We start from the raw sequence: 24,236 nt of genomic DNA, 5'->3' as shown, positions 1-24,236 counted from the left end.
GGCCGATCCTAGGGTTACAGACGCCTGGGTGCAGAAATATTTATGGCACCCCCACATGGGAGTGGTCATCTTACCAACTCCTCCCCTTTACAAATGTTTCTATGGCAATGACTCAAACACAGAGATGTTCCCCTAAGAACTCTTCATTATGCTGGGATCCTCCCATGATCTTTTAACAATAAAGAAAATACAGGAAGAGCGTACACTAATGAGACCAGGAGCGGAGTCTCTCTGATGCACACAGAGAGGGCTTCTGTTAGAGAGTCTGTTAGAAAGAGCCCCCAGACATAGTACAGGAGATGGTCAGAGACTGGAGACATATTACAGGAGATGGTCAGAGACTGCAGACATGTTACAAGAGATGATCAGAGACTGCAGACATGTTACAAGAGATGATCAGAGACTGCAGACATGTTACAAGAGATGATCAGAGACTGCAGACATGTTACAAGAGATGGTCAGAGACTGCAGACATACTACAGGAGATGGTCAGAGACTGCAGACATGTTACAAGAGATGGTCAGAGAATGCGGACATATTACAGGAGATGGTCAGACTGGAGATATAATACAGGAGATGGTCAGAGACTGCAGACATAGTACAGGAGATGGTCAGAGACTGGAGATATAATATAGGAGACGGTCAGAGACTGCAGACATGCTACAGGAGATGGTCAGAGACTGCAGACATACTACAGGAGACGGTCAGAGACTGCAGACATACTACAGGAGACGGTCAGAGACTGCAGACATACTACAGGAGATAGTCAGAGACTGCAGATATGATACAAGAGATGGTCAGAGACTGCAGACATGATACAAGAGATGGTCAGAGACTGCAGACATGTTACAAGAGATGGTCAGAGACTGCAGTTCCTATGGACGTTAGTAAATAATGGCCGATCGGCCCTCTCACCTGACCCAGCGATACAGCAACAACGGTTCCTCTGATCAGGAGTCAGCTCACTCTGAATTGCCCGTGGTGACTCCGCTGGGTAGAGCCCAGATCTATATTCTGGCAATGACTCCATTCCTTTCTTCACCAGGGATGGCGCCAGGCTGTGTGGCTTTCCGTCATGTGGCGCAGGGCAGCGGGGTTCTCTCTCTGATGGTGTTCCCTCAGCACTGTCCTCTCCCTCTGGAGTCCTGGGTGCACTTCCCTGAAAGCTTTCCCAGGCTCCTTGCTCTCTCTCTCCCATTCAGCTGAGCATGCTGTGTGGGCTGCTGTTTCTGTGTTACAGTGGGGCTGCCAGTCCTTGGGACTACATGTCTCACAATCCTCTTCTTTGCTCCTTTTTTTTTCTTCACTGGCCGATATGAAGGCGGGGGAAGAAACATAGTGCACCGCTCACTAGTACAGCAGCGCGCACGAGGAGGAGAGAGAGAGGGGAAACAAGAGCCCGCGGCTGCAATTGCGTCACTAGGGTTGGTGTCATCCGGTGCGGTAAAACATGGTATCACCCCTTCCACCTACTATAGTCGCCCCTCAGTACAGACCCCCCTCCACTAAGTATAGACCCCCCTCCGTCAGTGCAGACCCCCCACTAAGTATAAACACCTCCCTCAGTATAGACCCCCCCAGGACAAAACACCTCCCTTTATCAGAATAGACCCCCCTCAGGACAAACCACCCCCCCCTCCATTAGTACAGACCCCCCTCAGGACAAGCCACCCCCTCCATTAGTACAGAACCCCCCAGAACAAACCACCCCCTGCATTAGTACAGACTCCCCCAGGACAAACCACCCCCTCCATTAGTACAGACCCCCCCCGCGACAAACCACCTGCCCCCTTCCATTAGTACAGACTGATGGGTGCTGATGGGTGCTACTCATGGACATTGAGCGGCAGCACTGATTGGCACTGGTAGGTGGCACTGGTTGGAAACACTGGCACTGATAGGTAGCATTGGTTGACACTGACAGGTGGCACTGATTGGAAATACTGATTAGCACTGACTGGCACTGACAGGTGGCACTGATTGGAAGCACTGGCAGGTGGCACTGATTGGCACTGACAGAGGAGAGGGAGTTTCACACTGAGCCGATATTGACGCTTAGTGTAACTGTGTGTGAAACTGACATGTAATGTAACTGCATGCAGAGAAAGACCAGCTGTCAAAATTCAGTGGTGATGTCGGGGGTGGGCGGAACCCAGCAGCTATCAAACACCAGCAATTGATTGGGCGCCTTAAGAAAGTGGCCACATACACGTAGAGGCCCACCCAGACCCCATCCCATTGGCTGTTGTTTGATAGCTGCTAGGTCCTGCCCACGGGCCCCGCCCACCCCCGACATCAGTGCTCAATTTTGACAGCATTCCATTACATTACATGCCAGTTTCATACACTCAGCAGCTCTGACAAGCGTCAGTATCGGCTCGGTGTGAAACTGTCTCACAGGCAGCACGGACTGCGCACTCATTGGATGCAGCCTTTCACAGCAGTCCCACAGGCAGATCTCGGGAGACAGCCGGCAGGGGTATTTAGGGTGTGCCCAGGCACACTCGGCACACCGGTGTGCACACCTATGGGCATGGGTACAACTTGTCAGTGCCCGCTGCCGCCCCTTTTAAAATGCCGCCTGGGACCATGGGTCCACTGGGTCCCATGGTAGGGCCGGCCCTGGTTATTACTGTCAAAATACAATCATACCTTGTGGCTGGTAAAGTATGTAGCATTTTAAAGAGGAGGTCCGCCCCCCAGCAAAAAATTAAGTCAGCAGTTATACAAACATCTAAATAAGGGAAGTGAGCTCTATTACCTGCCAAAGTGTTTGTATTTCTATCTATTCAGTCCTAAAATTTCCAAAGCTCTGTCGTATATCACCGACAGACAGATGACACTACCTTTAGTTAACCTCTTGACCTCCGGAAGATTTACCCCCCATTATGATCAGGCTATTTTTTGTGATATGGCACTGCGTCACTTTACCTGAAAATTGCGCAGTCATACAATGATGTACATAAATTAAATTTGTGTCATTTTTTTCCCCACAAACAGAGCTTTCTTTTGGTGACATTTGATTACCACTGGGTTTTTTATTTTTTGTGCTATAAACAAAAAAAGACAAAGACAATTTTGCAAACAAAATATCCAATAAAAAAATGTAAAAAATCTGATTTCTTCATGAACTTAGGCCAATATGTAGGCCAATATGTATTCTGCTACATATTTTTGGTAAAAAAAATCCCAATACCTGTATATTGATTGGTTTGCGTAAAAGTTATATTGTCTACAAACTATTGGGATACATACTGGATTTTTGGACTGCGATATTGTGACAATCTGATACTAACTGACACTTTGTGGAAAGCAGTGACACTAATGCAATGATCAGTGGTAAAAGTTTGCAATTTCACTGTACTAAGGACACTGGCTGGGAAGGGGTTAAACACCTAGGGTGATCAAAGAGTTAAATGTGTGCCTAACCAGTGTTTGTGTGTTGTGTGAGGTGTTTTTACTAATGGATGTGGTGGATTTTATTTCCTGCTTTGCAGGGAAACAAAATCTACCACATCCCTGCTGACAGCATGGAGTTCTACAATATTTACATATGCAGAGCTCTGTCCAGTGTGTTTCCTCAATGATCAGTGGGTGCCAGCGGTCATCCATTGGCTGGCACCCACTGATCAGCTTCTGCACAGTACTAATCACAGCAGAAGCAACACGTGCGCGCTCCCCCTATGCGGAAGTGCAGAATCACATATATAGTGTGCCTTGCACAAAGTCCGATGTGAGCTTTTGGTCGGAAATTCTGACCGTGTGTATGCTCCATTGGACTTTTGCTGGCGGAATTTCCGATCGTGTGTACGGGGCATTAGACTATTCTGTTCTGATCCATCACATATAATTCAGATTAAAAAAACATTGAACTAAAGGCTGTAATGTAACAAAATAGGTAAAAAGCCAAGGGGGTGAATACTTTTGCAAGTATAAATATATACACATATATAGTGTGCCTTGCAAAAGTATTCACCCCCCTTGGCTTTTTATCTATTTTGTTACATTACAGCCTTTAGTTCAATGTTTTTTTTAATCTGAATTATATGTGATGGATCAGTACAGAATAGTTTAATGCCCCGTACACACGATCGGAAATTCCGCCAGCAAAAGTCTGATGTGAGCTTTTGGTCGGAAATTCCGACCGTGTGTATGCTCCATTGGACTTTTGCTGGCGGAATTTCTGCCAGCAAAAGATTGAGAGCATGTTCTCTATTTTTCCGACGGAAAAAGTTCCTGTCGGAAATTCTGATCGTCTGTAGCAATTCCGACACACAAAATTCCTGCGCATGCTCGGAAACAATTCGACGCATGCTCGGAAGCATCGAACTTCATTTTCTCGGCTCGTCGTAGGGTTGTACATCACCACGTTCTTGGCGGTCGAAAGTTCAGAGAACTTTTGTGTGACCGTGTGTATGCAAGTCAAGCTCGAGCGGAATTCCGTTGGAAAAACCATCAAAGGTTTTTCTGACGGAAATTCCGATCGTGTGTACAGGGCATAAGTCAGTGAAGTAAAATTAGAAAAATATATACATAAAACTATTTTTCAGAAATAAAAAAAATTATAATTGGCATGTGCGTATGTATTCACCCCCTTTGTTATGAAGCCCATAAAAAACTCTGGTGCAACCAATTTCCTTCAGAAGTCACATAATTAGTGAAATGATGTCCACCTGTGTGCAATCTAAGTGTCACATGATCTGTCATTACATATACACACCTTTTTGAAAGGGCCCAGAGGCTGCAACACATAAGAAAGGCACCACTAACCAAACACTGCCATGAAGACCAAGGAACTCTCCAAACAAGTAAGGGACAATGTTGTTGAGAAGTACAAGTCAGTGTTAGGTTATTAAAAAAAAATATCCAAATCTTTGATGATGCCTAGGAGCACCATCACATCTATCATAACCAAATGGAAAGAACATGGCACAACAGCAAACCTGCCAAGAGACGGCCGCACACCAAAACTCACGGACCGGGCAAGGAGGGCATTAATCAGAGAGGTAGCACAGAGACCTAAGGTATCCCTGGAGGAGCTGCAGAGTTCCACAGCAGAGACTGGAGTATCTGTATATAGGACGACAATTAAGCCGTACGCTCCATAGAGCTGGGCTTTATGGCAGAGTGGCCAGAAGAAAGCCATTACTTTCAGCAAAAAACTAAATGGCACATTATGAGATTGGGGAAAGGCATGTGGGAGACAAAAATGTATGGAGGAAGGTGCTCTGGTCTGATGAGACTAAAATTGAACTTTTTGGCCATCAAGAAAACGCTATGTCTGACGCAAACCCAACACATCACATCACCCAAAGAACACCATCCCCACAGTGAAACGTGGTGGTGGCAGCATCATGCTGTGGGGATGTTTTTCAGCAGTCGGGACTGGGAAACTGGTCAGAGCTGAGGGAAAGATGGATAGTGCTAAATACAAGGATATTCTTGAGCAAAACCTGTACCACTCTGTGTGTGATTTGAGGCTAGGACGGAGGTTCACCTTCCAACAGGACAATGACCCCAAACACACTGCTAAAACAACACTTGAGTGGTTTAAGGGAAAACATGTAAATGTGCTGGAATGGCCTAGTCAAAGGCCAGACCTCAATCCAATAGAAAATCTGTGGTCAGACTTAAAGACTTAAAGATTTGCTGTTCACAAGTGCAAACCATCACACTTGAAGGAGCTGGAGCAGTTTTGCAAGGAGCAATGGGCAAAAATCCCAGTGGTGAGATGTGGCAAGTTCATAGAGACTTATCCAAAGCGACTTGGAGCTGTGATAGCTGCAAAAGGTGGCGCTACAAAGTATTGACTTTAGGGGGTTGAATAGTTATGCACATTGAATTTTTCTGTTATTTTGTCCTATTTGTTGTTTGCTTCACAATAAAAAAAAAAAAAAAAAAAAAAATCTTCAAAGTTGTGGGCATGTTCTGTAAATTAAATAATGCAAATCCTCAAACAATCCATGTTAATTCCAGGTTGTGAGGCAACAAAACATGAAAAATGCCAAGGGGGGTGAATACTTTTGCAAGACACTGTATACGTGATTCTGGACAGAATGGCCACCCTGTAGCAGTAAATCTGCTATAGGGTGGTTGTAAACTGTTTAAAGGGCATAGGAGGAATACAGTGGTGTCCTCAACGCACCCCAGTCTGTTGACTCGACAATGAGGGATCAGCAGAAAACCATTTGAGGTCACCTATCTGATCTCTCTGCTTTCTCTGAGCATTTTTGGCTTGTCCGCACACTTGCCCCCAGAATAACTGATTGGCTTTCAGCCCTGCCACTCCTTCTTCCAGTTTGAGTGTTGCTGTACAAGTGATTGCAAGAGGCTAATACCAAGTCGAATTCAGATTCTTACACTAGTTGCATTTACAAAATACATCTTATTTCTGTTTTAATAATATCTAGCTGGAATAATTTTCTTTTATTTCCGTTCAGCTTTAATTTTAGCAGCACTTTGTCAGCTTCCACATTAGGTAAAAGAATAGAGAATAATAATTGGTGGTTCTCTTGGATGGGGTTTCTGGTCAGGAAGTTGGCTTTGTGCAAATACTGCTCCCCAATATACTATATTCATGTTAAATATCCCATTAAAAGTCTCTTCAAATTATTACATATTTCCCAAATTTCCAATGAACGTTATTAGAAGCTCTTTCACATAAACCAGTGTATGGAAATGATCTAATTTAGATTTACTGGTCCTTTGACAATCTTTACCGTGTCCAGAACGATCACTGATTGTTCTTGGTTTAATGATTTCAAACAAAATAACACTGCACACATAGCAAATGTCATTTTCCCCAGAGCAATAATACAAATGGAAGTATTCTTTTTTTAGTCTGATTAAATAGGATGAGATTAAAAGTAATTGGATTGCACTGAGTTTACCCCAATTGTGTGTTGATGTTATTGTGCAATGCATTCTGAGGAAAGAAAAATAATAGTATTAGCCATCTGTATATTTCACAAAATGAAAACCTAGTATTAGCTGTTTATTCTCCTAATTTCTCTTTTGTTTACTAATGGCATTCATGTAATGGAAATAATTGCTCCAAAGCAACACAACAGAAATTGGTGTCTTTTTATAGACCAAAGCTATGGAAAATGTACTTCAATTGACTTTATTTCAGAGCCTGCACTTTAATTAGTGCGGACGAAATGACACTAAACTTGAGGTCAAATAGAGCAATCCCAGTATGGCCCAAGACTAATTTATCAGTAAATACCTGTGAGCTAGGAGCTTGTCTCTCTAATGACTGCATAATGGTGTTTTTCTACATTTCCTGGCAGTGGCTGATCTGATTAAAGGGACATTCAGAAATCTCTATTGACTTTTTGTGCCTGCACAGAGAAATTTATGTGCTACACATTTAGGGTACCCATTGATGGGCACATGTGTCCCCAGTTTGGGGATATCCCCAGTTTATATGTGTCTGAGGCCACCAGTGATGTGCTTAGGAGAGGTCCAGGAAACTTTGGCCTGGAGGGAGCAACTACAACCAAGTTGCCCTTTTATGATAGGGATAGACTTCTGCAGGCCTAAGAAAATGTACCATGCAAGGTTTGCCTTGATGGTGCTAGTGGGCATAGGAAAAAGTATGGGTTTCAAAAGAACATGGTTTATTTTACTTTTTCACAATGTCGGCAACAGATTCCTTTGCAGTTCTTCATTTGGTCACATAACATCTCAGGGTAGCAAATACGTTTATGCTTGAAGATAACTATATAATACCTAGCATATACTACTGAATTCAAGTCCCACTCTGAATAATGTGTGAATGGTGAAGTATCAGCCCAACATATCTTATGAGTATTGGCCCAGAGCGTTAATGCAACCCTGTCCCCTAGTCTTCCACTGAGTGTATAGAAGAAGATGAAAAAACATACCATTACCAGCACACACCATGACAATGGGATCCATAGTGGTCCTAAAACATTCCAAAACATTTTGTGACAATAATGTCCCCTCTTTTGCTACAATTGTGATGTTGATGCATTGCTTTTTTTTGCCTTAGACTATATAATGTTGCCACCCATTATTTAGCCACCTTAGCACCCACTGTTATGGGCACTGGATGAAACCAAATTTTATGCCATAGAAGAGTGATGGAGTGGACTCTGCTCACATGATAATGTACCTGAAGCCAGTTTGCGCAGGAAGACTTGTAGGAGAATTTCAAGCAAAGATTAAATTTGTTTTATTTTATTCTTTTTTTTTTTTTCAATAGATTTTATTGAAAGAAAAGTGCAATTACAAGGTATCACAGTAGTTGGTATACAAAATTTTTGAACATTTTATAAATCTATATATGCATATACCAGTAGTCTATGCACTTATATATATGGTTGAATAACAGCATCAACCAGGGTAGTATAGTGTATATATAGCATGGTATATATATCATGACAAAATAACTGGATGGATCAACAGGGTGGGTCCCTATGGAGCTACTGGTATCAAAAACAAAGAGGGGAGGGAGGTGGGTAGGATGGGGGCGGGGGGGGGGGGGGGCCAAACACCAGTCAAATTTTTTTTTTTTTTTTTTTTATATTGTTTTGACTTTGCTACTTAGTTCTGTGGTGGTTCTGTGTGAACATAGGTTTACACTGTGCACTTGTATGATGGGAGACATAGTTTAAATAACGATCTCAAATGTTTCTTTTCCTATTACACCTTGCTGCAAGACACTCTGACTTTGCAACCAAATGTAAGGTGATTCTGAGGTGGCTATTTAACCACTTCAACGGAGGATTTGGCTGCTCAATGACCGGGCCATTTTTTGCGATTTGGCACTGTCGCTTTAACTGACAATTGCACGGCCGTGCGACATTCTACCCCAACAAAATTGACCTTTTTTTCCCACAAATAGAGCTTTCTTTTGGTGGTATTTGATCATCTCTGCGATTTTTATTTTTTACGCTATAAACAAAAAAATAGCGACAATTTTGCTATAGAAAAAAATTTTTCCTCAGTTTAGGCCGATATGTATTCTTCTACATATTTTTTGTTAAAAAAATCGCAATAAGTGTATATTGATCGGTTTGCGCAAAATTTATAGCGTCTACAAAATAGGCAATAGTTTTGTGGCATTTTTATTATTATTTTTTTTATTAGTAATGGCGGCGATCTGCGATTTTTATCCTGGCTGCGACATGGCGGACACATCGGACATTTTTTTACACAATTTTGGGACCATTGTCATTTATACAGCGATCAGTGCTATAAAAATGCATTGATTACTGTGTAAATGACACTGGCAGTGAAGGGGTTAACCACTAGGGGGTGGTGAAGGGGTTAAGTGTGTCCTAGGGAGTGATTCTGTGAGGGGGCTGGGCTTGAACACACAGGACAGTGATCTCTGCTCTCGATAACAGAGAGCAGTAGATCACTGTCCTGTCACTAGGTAGAACGGGGAATGCTTTGTTTACAAAAGCATCTCCCCGTTCTACCTCTCCGTGACACGATCGCCGGGAGACCGGCGGACATCGAGTCCAAGGGAGCCACGGTCATGATCACGGAGCATGCGACGAGGGCGCGCACGTCAGCATGACGGGAAATTCAAAGGGCCGTACAGGTATGCCCACTTGCCCAGCTGTGCCATTCTGCCAACATAAATGTACATGCGGCGGTTGGCAAGCGGTTAACTGCTTGCTGACTGCATACCGTCAAATGATGGCAGGGCGGTGCAGCTCTCGTTCTGGGACGCCATCATATGACAGCGTCCCAGAATGGCCGCTCTCCCTCGCCTGCCGCACACCGATCGTGGCCGCTCTGTGTCGCTATGACACGGCGCAACCCCGATCTCTGTAAAGAGCCGCGTCCGCGGCTCTTTAACCGTGTAATTGGCTGTGTCGAATCACAGCCGGTCACATGTAAACAAGGAGATGCCAGTAATCGGCTCTCCTCGCCTCACACTGACAGAGTGTTAGGCGAGGAGAGCCAATCAGCGCATCTCCTCACAGGGGGACATTTAGGGATGTAATCAGGGCACTGATTACAATAAATAAATACAGTGTCACAAAACAGTGCCCACCAATGCCAGCATACAGTGCCCACCAGTGGCAGCAATCAGTGCCCACCACTGCCCACAAGTGCCACCAATCTGTGCCCATTAGCGATGCCAGTCAGTGCTGGCAATCAGTGCTGCCCATCAGTGCCCATCACTGCTGTCGATCAATGCCCATCAGTGTCACCCATCTGTACCGCCTATCCGTGCCCACCAGTGCTGCCTACCAGTGCCCACCAGTGCTGCCTATTAGTGCCCATCAGTGCCACCTATCAGTGCCCATAAGTGCGGCATATTAGTGCCTCCTCATCAGTGCCACCTCATCCGTGCCCATAAGTACCGCCTCATCACTGCCCACCAGTTCAGCCTATCAGTGCCCATCAGTGCCACCTCATCAGCGCACATCAGTGAAGGCGAAAAATGACTTGGTTACAAATTTTACTGACAGAAAAAAAGTAAAAAACATTTTTATTTTCAAAATTTGTGGTCTTCTTTTTTTTTTTTTTTTTTTATATAATAAAAAACCCAGTAGTGATTAAATACCACCAAAAGAAAGCTCTATTTGTGTGAAGAAAATTATAGGAAGAGGGTGTAAGTGCCTGGTAGGCAAGTGGTTAATGACGGAAAAGGTTCACTGTCAACTCTTATACCCCCCAATGTGCCAGTCAAACCCAAAAACTATGTACCTCATACTCATTCACATGGGGCTGGGGTTGGGGGCAGGATCTGGGGGACCCCATGTTAAAGCGGGATTCCAGATTCCGAAAAGTCAATCAACATGGGGACAAGGTGCTTTGGCTTGCTCGGATAAGGATATGAATTTTAAGGGGGGGACCCCCCACGCCATTTTTTTTTTTTTTTTTTACATTTTGGCGTTGGGTTCCCCTTAAAATGACCCAGCGAGCCTGGAATGGATTGGGAGGGACCCCACACATTTTTAAAATTATTTTGTTTACATTCAGCTGTCAGTGGGGGATCCCGCTGACAGCTGATTAATTGTCAGTTGTTGAGGATGCTGTGGCCGCCTGCTCCTTAACAACCTGCTTTTCTCCTTAACCATAAGTTCCACCCATCCAAAGTCGCATTAAATCCGCCAGAAGTCGCATCAAAGTCGCACAACAAATCACATGATTTTGAAGTCGCACAAGTGTAAAAGGAGACTTTAGGCCAGGGATATGCAATTAGCGGACCTCCAGCTGTTGCAAAACTACAAGTCCCGTCATGCCTCTGCCTCTGGGTGTCATGCTTGTATCTGTCAGTCTTGCTATGCCTCATGGGACTTGTGGTTCTGCAACAGCTGGAGGTCCTCTAATTGCATATCCCTGCTTTAGGCTCTCAATCTGTTAACACATAGTAACTATGTCTCTCTACAGTCACTAAGATCAGGCAGTGGTTTAATACAGCCTCCTGTCCATTCCTGGCACTGACAGGTCTGGACACATACTCCCAGCACGTCCTTCTGAAACAATGGTTTACACTGGAGCCCTGACTATATGCAAAGCCCAACTGTCCTTAGTTGGGTGCCACATTTGGGCTACCTGCTGTGAGCTGGCAGACGCCATTTCTTTGCCAAAAGTGCAGAAACACCACCTAAAGTAAGAGCCATGAATCTGCTTTTTTTCTGCTGTTACAGTTGGGTCAAATTGTGGCCATATTACATATGGGTGATACTAGTGTATTTAGCATAAAGTGGATCCATAGATCGAAGACCAAAACATTTTGTAATGTTTTCTCTCGATCTTTGGTTCTTACATGTATAATGGTATTTAAAAATTAGCTTGCCTTTCATATTATAACTATTTCTGTTACACATTTCTTTCTACAGGTGTTGCTCTGCTTCTCCAGGGACACGACTGTGCTTGAACACTTTGCGTACAACAGTGCAACACCACCAAAATCATACATTCGAGGTGTGGTTCTGCTTGTCTTATTTACCTATTTTCATTCCTAACCTAAGGGGTAGCAATTCTAGACTTTTTTTTCTGTATTATGTCATTTTTATTTGCGTGGCCCCACATCTGAAGAATATGGTGTTTTTCAGGTTGGTTTTTTATAAACACACTCATGCAGGTGATGCCCTCTCCACGGTATGTTTCCTTAACATAGATATATAGAGACTAGATTGTATTTGTAAAGTACAAATCCACCCAGCACTTTTTTTATGTTTTGTTGGGGCAAAAACATTTTTATTCAATTATGGATAGAGTGGAGAAGGACCTGTCAGGTTTACTGCTATCTAGGGCGCCATTAGATGGATTTTCCTTCACTCCGTCTCCCAGTAACAAAGTTTTCACCAGATAGGAAATTTGAGAAACTCTCCAACAGAAATTAAAACACGTTTTTAGTTAAGTATGGTAATGCTAAAACCCTTGTCAACTTTTTATCTCTGTCTGTGCCTGTCTTGGACCAGTGAGGGGAATTCTTTCTAACAAAACCCCAGATAGCAGTAAAACCTGACAGGTGTTCCAATCTTCCCTGTGTTGATTCAATGCTAAAAGGGTTTATGACTATAAATATTGAAGCCAGCTGACCCAAACAGTACTCTCCTGATGTTTCTTCCTTTGTGCTTTAAAATACATTATATATACTCCATGTTGGAGTTTAAAAAATATCATCCCCTCCATCATGTGATTGACTGCTCAGGCCTGAGCACTGCATCATGGGAGGGAGGTCACTTACTCCACAACACCCAGATGCATCGGGTACTGTTTGGAAAGTGTGACGGAGGCAGGTAGGAGAGCACTGCAAAGTGGGTCAGTGGGTGGGATAGCTTTAAAGGGACAACATGACAAAATATCTTTAAAGCTGATGTTTAGGCATAAAACAAATCTAACTTACCTGTAAAAAAGGATGTCCTACATTGTGCAGGCATCCTAATCCTGTAGAAATCTTTTGTGCAGCAATGCCCCGTCCTCTTCCTACTGCTAAATTTCTGGCAATGTGTAGGTTAATAGGTATGGGTCTTCTGTGAAGCTGCTGTGAAGAATTCCTTATGAGGATCTGCTCCCTCCTCCCTCTTCCTCCATTGAAAATGTTCTTTCATTGATTTCACTGCCTGTAACTAGAACAGTGAATGAGGGAGAGAGGGTCCTGTGACTTTTCAGACTCTCTCCCATCCAAAGATTACAGGGTTACGTTCACTAAAAGCGATGAAAGAATGTTTCTTAATGGAGAAGTTGGGGGTGGGACCTCATTGGGAACTTTTTTCACAGCCGCTTCACAGAAGACCCATCGCTATTACCTCTGCGGCACTGGAAGTTCAACAGCAGGAAGAGGACAGGGCATCCCTGCACAAAAGATTTCAACAGGATCCAGCTGCCACCACAATGTGGGACATCCTTCATTATAGGTAAGCTAGCTCAATTAAGCTATAGAGAATGTTTTTTTATTTATTTTTTTTTTTTTATTGTAAAAAGGATTTAAAAAAATAAAACTTCCTTATGTCTACCTGATTGCTGTTGGCTACAAATGCTGTTCTGTTTAATGGCTTGCAGTTGAATTTGGGTTAGGGTGATTCCAGCTTGCATTTTTTTTTTTTTACATTGTTATATTATATTATATATTATATTTTATATTTAAATAGGAGCATTATAGACAGTAACTTAGATACAGTAGCTGTAACTGAAAATATGAAGAGCACACTTCAAATCTGTTTTGGCAGATATTAAAAATATGAACTTGCATTTAAAGTTCTCTAAAGCTTCTGATACCCTTAGACCCCATACACACTATTCGATTTTCTGCAGATTGTTGTCTTCAGATTCACCAAAACCATGTAGTGCAAGGGCCTGTCTGATTGCATACAAATTGAAACTCTTAAGGTTTGACCTCATATTATGCGGTGTTGGTAAATCTGAAGACAAAAATCTGCAGAAAATCGCATAGTGTGTATGGGGTCTAAGATACCAAAAATGCAATTTAAAAGCTCTTTTATGTAAACCACTGTGCATTTTTTATTCACTGTTTTTCTAATGTGTTCTCTTTACTAATGAATGGCCCATGTCTTTAAAATAAGGAGGCTGATGTGATTTTATGATAAATGATCTATCTTAATATAAATGGATTTTTTTGTTTAGGAACCATCAAAATTTCAATTACCTTGTTATGCAGTCATATGGTGTGTACACTGAACTGCATTAAGGCAAAATGACAATCCCACTTGACATATAGTGACTTGAGGAACATATCAAAATATAAATAACTAATGTAGTCATTATTTTTATATTATTATTTAATACTGTAATTTATGCAAACCATTCTATTTAATAGACAGGAGCCAATAAACACTTCACTTCTGTTTATGTATAGATTGAAGCTTTTCATGGTAAACACCTGACTATTGGCTGTCATCTTTTCTATTTGTTGGGCCTGATTTATTAAGTGTGACTAATTAAATTGCCAGTAAGATTATTTCTATGTCTATAGTGCTTCAGCATCTGGAAAAAGTAACTTTCGGTCTTTTAATTGTAGGCAAGCTTGGCTTAGAAGAGTTTGCTGTTGTCTATCCACCGAATGGTAAGCTGTGCTTTGTCATCCTCTAGTGGTAGAAAAGAAAATTGCACAAATATCAGTAGCTGATTGTGCCAGAGTTGCAGGGAAAAAACGAAATATGCAGCTAAAATACATTCTATATACTGTATGTTTACCTGCCAAAGGATCTGTAATTTTGACCAGCCATTCTTGTGATACAGAAACCTCTTCTGGTCAGGTCACCCTACTTACTGGAAAAAAAGAGAAGAGAGGTGTTGTAAACATCATTGCTGAACCAGGAAGATAAATTGATTTCCAGCAGGTATTATACATGTCACCTTCCTGACTGTGCAGTATGAAAAATGTTTTGTAAATCAAAAGGCTGGCTGTACAGAATTACAAAATGTTTGGTAGGTAAAACAGTAAAAGTATTTTAGGGGGATGTCATTCCTTGTGTAGCCTGTTCTCTCAGTATGGCACCTGTTATGCATATATGTGCCAAAAATACACATGCAAATTATACATTACTTGCGAAAGGATTTGTAATGCAAAAACATGTTAATTACACTCGCCCTAGGAGAAGCAGTGATGAAAAAGGATCTGAGGGTGCTTGTAGATTAGACTTAGCAATAGAATACAATGCCAAGCTACAGCTAACAAGGCTAGCAGAATACCCTCATGCAGTATAAAAGGGCATACATTCAAAAGATAAATCAATAACTTACCCTTTTAAAAAATACTGGTTTGGCATCATCTTAAAAATGCAGTTCAGTTTTGGTCATCATTCCTCAGGAAAGACACCGTTGAATGAGAAAGAGTTCAGCAGCAGGCAAAAATAATAATAGGTGGGATGGAGGACCCCAACTATCAGGATCATTTATATAAATTACTGTTATTCATTAATAATAACAGTAATTAAAAGAGGCACTTAAGGGGTGACATGATTATAATGCTGTAACTGTAATAAACGGTTTACTCTTAGGTCTCTGAAGAGGAAATGCAGCCATCATTTGAGGTCAGAAGGAAGGAGGTTTAATCTTAGATTGCTGAAAGAGTTCTTTATTGTTAGAGCAGTTAAAATGTGGAACTCCCTCCCCCTAGAAGTGGCACTAGATAAGAGTGTAGACAACTTCAAAAACATTTAGATGTTTTCCTCAGGAAGCAGAATATAGATGTCTTCCTCAGGAAGCAGAATATAGAGGTTGTGAGCTGGAGATAGGTAGCCGGTACAAAGCTCCCTGGGGTGAGCACATTTTCAGGCACAGATACCGTTCCAGTGATGTAGTGACAAACAGTGTTGTGTTTATTGGTGCTATTTACAAGTCCATATAGAGGATCTGCAAAATGTGTCACAAAATATACAGGGCAAAAACTCCAAAACAAAATCCTAGCCGTGTCCTGGCACTAACTATACAAATCCACGTCCTAACTAACAGGCTGAGCAAGGCTAATGCTTGTCTCCACATACAATTTTGCAGCTTCCACCAAACTTGCAGTTCTCACAGACATGACTTGTCTGTTCCCATGTTATAAAGTTTGGAGACCCCTGCTCTAAAGGATCAAGAAAAATAAAAAAAAAGCTTTACAGTTTCATTTCTTAGCAAAGCACAGAATTTGGAACAAGTTTGTTTTTTTTGTTTTTTTTTGGAAAGAGATTTGTAAATTTCATCGTTTGTAGTGATAAATCAATAGCATATCTCTTTTAGCATCAGGACCCACTTTTCAATTATATCAAATAATGCTGCTTGCGATGATGACAACTTTTATTCCTGTGCATGTGATCACTGCTAAGGGCAGGGTCATTAGATGTCTTACACGGAAGCAAAAAGCACACCATCGTGGTCTAAGGAAAGGACGATATGAATGTTTTTTGTTTCCTTTGGCTATAATTCAATCCTGATAGCTGTTTTACAATAAAAGCCAGGTTTTGCAAGATGGTGTAAAGCAACACCTTAATCATTACTTTGAACATCTCTTACAAAACTGAACAACATAAGATAGGATTTTGTAGAGAATTCCAAGTCCTTTGTATGTTGCAGTATTAATACATTGTATATCTTGTGTTTTATAGGGGTAATTCCATTTCATGGCTTTTCAATGTACGGTAAGTGAGAAGTAAAGTAATGGAAGCTTTAACAAGGTGTGACTGCTGTAAATCTGGCCACCACTTGCTTTGATGCAACACATGTATCCTGGTATGGTCATACACCAGACAGGAGTGAGTTGCTCAGGGATGAAGTCGGATAAGTAAAATCTTAGTAATAATTACAAATTACATCAGCTAATGTCCCTGCCGTGGTTGCAGACTTTTTTTGTTCAACACCAATGATTGTTTTATTGTAGAGTAAAAAAAAGAAAATTACAAGAAAAAACACATACAAACTGTCACGGAATTTAGTAGACCAGACTGTGTGGACTGCACAGAGGAAAACAGAAACATATGTAAGTGCAAAAAATATTGGTGTTTATTAAATAGGTGGCAAGTGCGTGATATATAAACAGTGCAAAAACCAACCACAGACCCACAAACAATAAATAGTATATACAGACAAATGGAGATACCGGAATCGTAAACAAAGCCAGGCCGAGGTCATACACAAGGAGGTCAGCAGATGGGTAAGGACGGGAAACCAACAGGACAGGGAGAGGATGGATGAATAGGCTGCAGGGCAGGGATCCAAGGGAATCAGGAAACAGGAGGGACAAGTACAGGATGGGCTCGGGATAGGGATCAGGATAGAAGCAGGCTCAAGGTCAGGATTACAGGCAGCAAGATCAAGGCACAGGGAGAAAGACACCAAGGCAAGGATGTGAGGGCTTGCCGGGTATTTATCAGACTGCAGTGATTTGACCTCACCTTACACCTGAGCGCAGAAGGTGCTGCCTGCTCCACACTGCCGGAATACACCCGCTGGTGGACACTGGTACTACGGCCCAAGGATGCAACAGTGCCACCAGCAGGTGAGTCCTCTTATTACAGGTCCTGGATGTTGGAAGACACCCGCTGGTGGACACTGGTACTGCGATCCAAGAGACCGACAGCGCCACCAACGGGTGAACCTTTTCATGACAGTACTCCCCCTCAAAGGAGCGGCCTCCGGACGCTCCAACTAGATGAAATTGTCCAAAGTTAGTGGCCTTACACCAAACAACGGATGAGGGCACGTCAGGCTGGGCATCAGATACTTTAGACTGGGCAGCGGATAAGTCAAACCGGACAGCAGGCACATCAGAGCAGACAGCAGGGACATCAGAGCAGACAGTGGGCTCCGGGTCGTCGAGCTGGGCAGCAGGCTCCGGGTCGTCGAGCTGGGCAGCAGGCTCCGGGTCGTCGAGCTGGGCAGCAGGCTCCGGGTCGTCGAGCTGGGCAGCAGGCCGAACAGCGAGCACCGTAAGTGCAGGCTGGATCACAGGCACCGGCTCAGCAGGCTGGGTAACGGCCCCGGCCCAGTGAGCTGTACACCGGACACTGGTCCGACAGGCCGAATAACAGGTACTGGCTTAACAGGCCGAGTGACGGACTCCGATTTAGTAGACTGGGTAAAGGGCACCGGTTTAACAGACTGGGTAACGGGCACCGGCTCAGCAGACTGGGTAACGGGCACCGGTTTAACAGACTGGGTAACGGGCACCGGCTCAGCAGACTGGGTAACGGGCACCGGCTCAGCAGACTGGGTAACGGGCACCGGCTCAGCAGACTTGGTAACGGGCACCGGCTCAGCAGACTGGGTAACGAAACTTCAGGCTGGGACACGGGCAGCGAAACTTCAGGCTGAGACACGGGCACCAAAACTTCAGACTGAGACACCACTATCAGGACATCAGGCTGGAAGGCAGGCAACGAGACATCAGGCTGAAAGGCAGGTACCAGGACATCAGACTGGAAAGCAGGCACATCAGACTGAGAAGCGGGAACATCAGACTGGGAAGCGGAGACATCAAGCTGGAAGGCAGGCATCAGGACATCAGACTGGAAAGCGGGCACATCAGACTGGAAAGCGGGCACATCAGACTGGAAAGCGGGCACCGAGATTTCGGGCTGGAAGGCAGGCATCAAGACATCAGACTGGAAAGCGGGCACATCAGGCTGGAAAGCGGGCACATCAGACTGAGAAGTGGGCACATCAGACTGAGAAGCGGAGACATCAAACTGGAAGGCAGGCATCAGGACATCAGACTGGAAAGCAGGCACATCAGACTGGAAAGTGGGCACCGAGACTTCGGGCTGGAAGGCAGGCATCAGGACATCAGACTGGAAAGCGGGCACATCAGACTGGAAAGCAGAGACATCAAGCTGGAAGGCAAGCACCGAGACATCCGGCTGGAAGGCGGGCACATCAGACTGGAAAGCGGCACATCAGACTGGAAAGCGGGCACCGAGACTTCGGGCTGGAAGGCAGGCATCAAGACATCAGACTGGGAAGCTGGCACATCAGGCTGGGAAGCTGGCACATCAGGCTGGGAAGCTGGCACATCAGACTGGGAGGCAGACACATCAAACTGGATAGCAGGCACATCAGACTGGAAAGCGGGCACCGAGACTTCGGGCTGAAAGGCAGGCATCAGGACAGACTGGAAAGCGGGCACATCAGACCGGGAAGCAGAGACATCAAGCTGGGAGGCAGGCACCGAGACATCCGGCTAGAAGGCAGGCACCGAGACATCCGGCTGGAATGCAAGCATCAAGACATCCGGCTGGAAGGTGGGTACATCCGACTGGAAAGCGGGAACATCAGGCTGGAAGGCAGGCACATCAGGCTGGAAGGCAGGCACCGAGACTTCAGGCTGGAAGGCAGGCACATCAGGCTGGAAGGCAGACATCAAGACATCAGACTGGAAAGCAGGCACATCAGACTGGAAAGCAGGCACATCAGGCTGGAAGGCGGGCACATCAGGCTGGAAGGTAGGCACATCAGGCTGGAAGGCAGGCACCGAGACTTCGGGCTGGAAGGCAGGAATCAAGACATCAGACTGAAAAACGGACACATCATACTGGAAGGCAGGCACATCAGGCTGGAAGGCAGGCATCAGGACATCAGACTGGAAGGCAGGCACATCAGACTGGATAGCAGGCACTGGGTTGGCAGGTTTAGGTGGGTCATCAAGTTCAACTGGCATGAACGCAGGCTGGAACAGGTTGGTTGGTATGGAGGCAGGTTGGGTTACTGGCAGGATGGTGTGGGTCGGGAAGAACTTTTGTTTCTTTTTTGGTTTAGCCACTGCAGCTTTGTACGTAGGTGCAGGGTCATAAGAAAAGAATGTAGCTGGGCAAAAGGAAGACCAAGGAACAGTGGCTGGAGGAGGGTTCTGTGGGATTGTTACAGGTGGAGGAGAAGAGGCAGGTGGATTGAAGGCAGGATAGGTGCTACACTTGGAGACTGGGTAATAGTATTTGGTAGGGAGCTGAGTAAACTGGGCTGTAGCTGAGGTTGCCATAGGTGACGGGGAGATAGATTCTTGGGAAGGCAGGTGATTAATGGCAGGGCTGGAATGTTGAGGCTTAGCTAAATGCAGGAGATCTGACCATGCCTGTAGCACAGGTTGAACAAACGCTGATTCACACACAGCCTGACTAACCAGGGATTGCACTGAATGGATGCAATCAGACAACACCTGCTGTGAACAAGCGGAATAAGGTTCCATGACATGTTGCCCTGATCCACTAAGGAATGAGCTGATCGGATAGTTTCCTTCAGCTGATCACTAGTCCACCCTTTTAAAACCTGGCGACAATATTCACCATCCTCTTCAGCCAGTAGAGAATAATAAATGATTTCATTGAAATCCATATTGGCAGAACTAACAAACCAGGATGGTTCCTCAATGCAGCCACGTCTGGTCAGGGATAGCCTTGGTGTACTGTCATGGAATTTAGTAGACCAGACTGTGTGGACTGCACAGAGGAAACCAGAAACGTATGTAAGAGCAAAAAATATTGGTGTTTATTAAATAGGTGGCAAGTATGTGAAATATAAACAGTGCAAAAACCAACCACAAACAATAAATAGTATGTACAGACAAATGGAGATACCGGAATTGTAAACAAAGCCAGGCCGAGGTCATACACAAGGAGGTCAGCAGATGGGTAAGGACGGGAAACCAACAGGACAGGGAGAGGATGGATGGATAGGCTGAAGGGCAGGGATCCAAGGGAATCAGGAAACAGGAGGGACAAGTACAGGATGGGCTCGGGATAGGGATCGGATCAGATCAGGACAGAAAGAGGCTCAAGGTCAGGATTACAGGCAGCAAGATTAGCGAGAGAGACACCAAGGCAAGGATGTGAGGGCTTGCCGGGTATTTATCAGACTGCAGTGATTTGACCTCACGTTACACCTGAGCGCAGAAGGTGCTGCCTGCTCCACACTGCCGGAATACACCCGCTGGTGGATACCGGTACTACGGCCCAAGAGACCGACAGCGCCACCAACGGGTGAACCTTTTCATGACACAAGCATTTGTACATGTGTGTGTTTTCAACATTTTGCAATCCATAAGGATATATTACACAATCCTCCAAAAAATGGTCAGTGGTCCATTGGAGGACCTTCCTGCTTAGTCATCATAGATTGCCACATATACTGTGCGCAGTAGACAATATACCCTATGTAGAGTGCCAGAAACTATACAAAAAGTAAAAAGGACAACTCCATTCCTTAATAACATAACAAAAAAGAAATGTTAAGGTATCAAAATGTTCATTGTGGTTTAATCAGTTGTCTATATACCCAATAGCCCATAGGCTGACCAGGACTCCCACTTTCTGTCATAGATGGGCATAGTATCCATTATAGTGTGATGTACCCTTTCCATGAGCTGTATAGCCGCCATACGTTTAAGGATCTGCTCCCAAGGGACACCAGGTGTGCGCCAGAACAGAGCAATTGTTCAGTGAACTGCACTGAATAGGGTGTGGGACAATTTTTGTTCTGGAGGGTAGACTTCGGGTAAGTCAGCAAAAAAAAGACACATCTGATGCGTCATTGTCACTTGAATACCTGTGATCATGGCGACCTTAGAAGATACTTTCTGCCAGATCTGCTTAAGCGCCCTACAACTCCAAAAGATATGTAAGTGTGTCCCCCTTTCCGGACAACCCCTGAAGCAATTTTCTGGGACCGTGGGGTAGAACCTTTGTACTTTTGAAGGGGTGTAGTACCACCTAATGTGGAGTTTAACAACAGTTTCCTTCACTGCCATGGATTTTGTGCATTTATGCATATTAGAAATCGTATCTAACCAGTCTTCAGGGGAAGTTTCCTGGCCAGTCTCTGCTTCCCAGCCAAGCATAGCCGCAGACTTTACCGAAAAGACCAAGTCCATTCAAATAATTATACATAATGGAGTTGCAGACTTTTTTGAGGAAGTCAGTAATTTATTAAGTGTAATATTTTGATGGGGGTTCACTAAAAAGCACATGAACTGTGGAAGCTATGCTCAAAAAAGGCAAAGGCCTAGTCACTAGTATTGCCTGTGGTCTCCCTACATTTGATTTTTTCCCCCATTACTTTCTTACCATTCCCTGTTCAGCACGGTGTCTCTGCATGGAGGCAGCCATCTTTGTGAAGGCAGGACTGTGCTTCCTGCCACTCTGATGACTGGTGGTCTGATGACTAATGAAGTGTCACCTGTTTTGGGGTAGGTGGGTGTCATGTGAGATGATCCTCTCCTTTCAGCAATTATACCCAATGTTGTAGCAGTATCTGGGCAAACAGGGTATGCTAAGTTTGTGAACCTTAAGGCCCCATTCACACCTCAGAGTTTTGTAACTTGAAGCTCGTAACTCCAAAACACTGGAGGAGAAAAAAAAATCAATTATTCTCTATGGAGTTGGTTCACTTCACTCCAGTTCGCCTGAAGCTCAAAAAAGTTATGATGCTTTTTTTATATCTCAAATTCGGCAGAGTTGCAGATTTTTGGCACTTTTTTATTCCCTTAGAGATAAATGGAAATGCCTGTTTTTGCGCAATTTCTGCTCAAATGAAAAATTGTAAATGAAAAAAAAAATAGTAATAATATATGAATAAATAAATGTAAAATAAATACACAAATAAATAAAAATCATCATAAATTATTATGTAATAAATAATAATAGTTGACCCCTAACCTTAAAAAAAAAAAAAAAATTATTAATAATAATGAAATAAACACCCAAGCCAGAACAAAAAATTAATTAATAATAATTATTATTACTATTATTATTAATTTATTTAATTTGTGTTAGGATTAGGGTGTTTATTATTATTTTATTAATATTATTCTTTTATTAAATTTTTTAAAGCATTAGGGGTTAATTGTTTATATATTTATTATTATATAGTATTCCTGTACTGTATTGTATTTACTTATTACTCTAGATTATTTTTATTCATTTTTTGTATTTTTTTTTATATTTATTTATTTTTATTATTGTAGTAGTAGTAGTCGTAGTCCAAATAAATAAATAATAAGACAATATTTAGTAAAAAAGGGGGAGGACAGTTTAAAAACATACATTATTCCACCATTGTAAGGTGTGGGTCAGCATACCTGTATGCCAAAACTAAGAAAAATAGGGGGAAAAATCCCCAAGAGAAAGAAGGTGTAAAGCGACCCCAAATGGTATGTAAAGTTAAGATGTTATGTTTTTTGGACTTGTTAGTCAAATCACATAAAGAGATTTCAAAAACCTCCACCAAACAATGTTGTTCATTAAAAACGTACTAAACACAAGGTTCCAGACATGGACAGACAGACAGCATACAGTATGGGGCATAGAACCATCTTCAGACTAGTGTGCAATAATAAGACAAATAAAATATTAAAATATAATATTAAAAAATATTTTTAAAAAAAATGAATAATAATTAAAAAAAAGAAATAAAAGCTGATGGAAAAGCTAAAAAAGCTGAAAAGTCTAGCAACAAATGATGCAACAGATGATAGTTTTCTCTGTTGACTAATAAAAAAAAAATAGCAGAGCTCAAAGGTGCCTGAAAATGCACAAAAAACACTTATATTTGCTATGCTGAAGTTTGAATGCATAGAGTAAAGGTGGTGCTGCGCTGATGAAGTCATGTGGGTGTGACAATACGCGTTGGGACTAAGCGACAGGCTACCAGAAGTGACGCGGGAGTATGAGCTCGCTGCTCGTGGAGTTCAGTTTGTTTTTGGTCACTGAAAAGTGAGTAACTTATCAGCTGTTTTAATATTAATATATCGGTTAAAGGTTCTCACACAGTCGAAGCATTTTTTCTTATGCAATACAATTGAGGAGATTATCGGGGTTTGATCCCCAGGGAGCATCATTCACCATAGAGACCTACAAGGTGGACAAGTTTCTGTAGGACCCTTTGAGACCAGTGGAGACACACAGATCCTAAGAGAGAGCCATCCATCTTATGCTATTACCTTACAGCAGTAAGGTGAGAGGCTTGAGAGCACAGAGGTGTCACCACAACAGGAAGGAAAAGGCACCAGTCACTTTATTCACTATTACTAATTGAGGAAGGCACCAGTCACTCATTGCACTTTATTCATCAGACCTATAGTGTCTGTCTGTTGGACGTTTATTTTATTGATGTTTTCATTTGTTATATATATATCACATTAGCCACTTTTGTATGGTAAGTACCGCACATGGCAATTTTATTGTGGGAAGTTATTATCATCGCTATATTTGCATTGTTCATATTTATTTCACCATTTCCTTGATCACATTATTATTTGACAGCGCAGCACCAGCTTTACCCTATATATACCTCATTAGCTATGGATC

The 24,236-nt window shown here is 43.1% G+C and overlaps 1 protein-coding gene across 3 annotated transcripts in view; it reads left to right on the top strand.

The window, feature by feature from the left end:
- The window catches only part of TBC1D19 (TBC1 domain family member 19), a 293,521-nt gene that overhangs the window by 227,204 nt on the left and 42,081 nt on the right, over window positions 1–24,236 (top strand). For 2 of the 3 annotated variants that reach the window (XM_073609081.1, XM_073609095.1), the window contains 4 exons: window positions 8,231–8,260; window positions 11,835–11,919; window positions 14,480–14,524; window positions 16,551–16,583. In XM_073609081.1, coding sequence (XP_073465182.1) covers window positions 8,231–8,260; window positions 11,835–11,919; window positions 14,480–14,524; window positions 16,551–16,583 — 193 coding nt within the window. The remainder of the gene's footprint in view (window positions 1–8,230; window positions 8,261–11,834; window positions 11,920–14,479; window positions 14,525–16,550; window positions 16,584–24,236) is intronic. The other variant, XM_073609088.1, reaches the window with a different exon arrangement.

Source organism: Aquarana catesbeiana, linkage group LG01 (genome assembly GCF_042186555.1).
Source record: "Aquarana catesbeiana isolate 2022-GZ linkage group LG01, ASM4218655v1, whole genome shotgun sequence".
Lineage (NCBI taxonomy): Eukaryota > Metazoa > Chordata > Amphibia > Anura > Ranidae > Aquarana > Aquarana catesbeiana.
The sequence above is the reverse complement of the archived record's forward strand: the minus strand, read 5'-3'. Positions and strand labels throughout refer to the sequence as shown.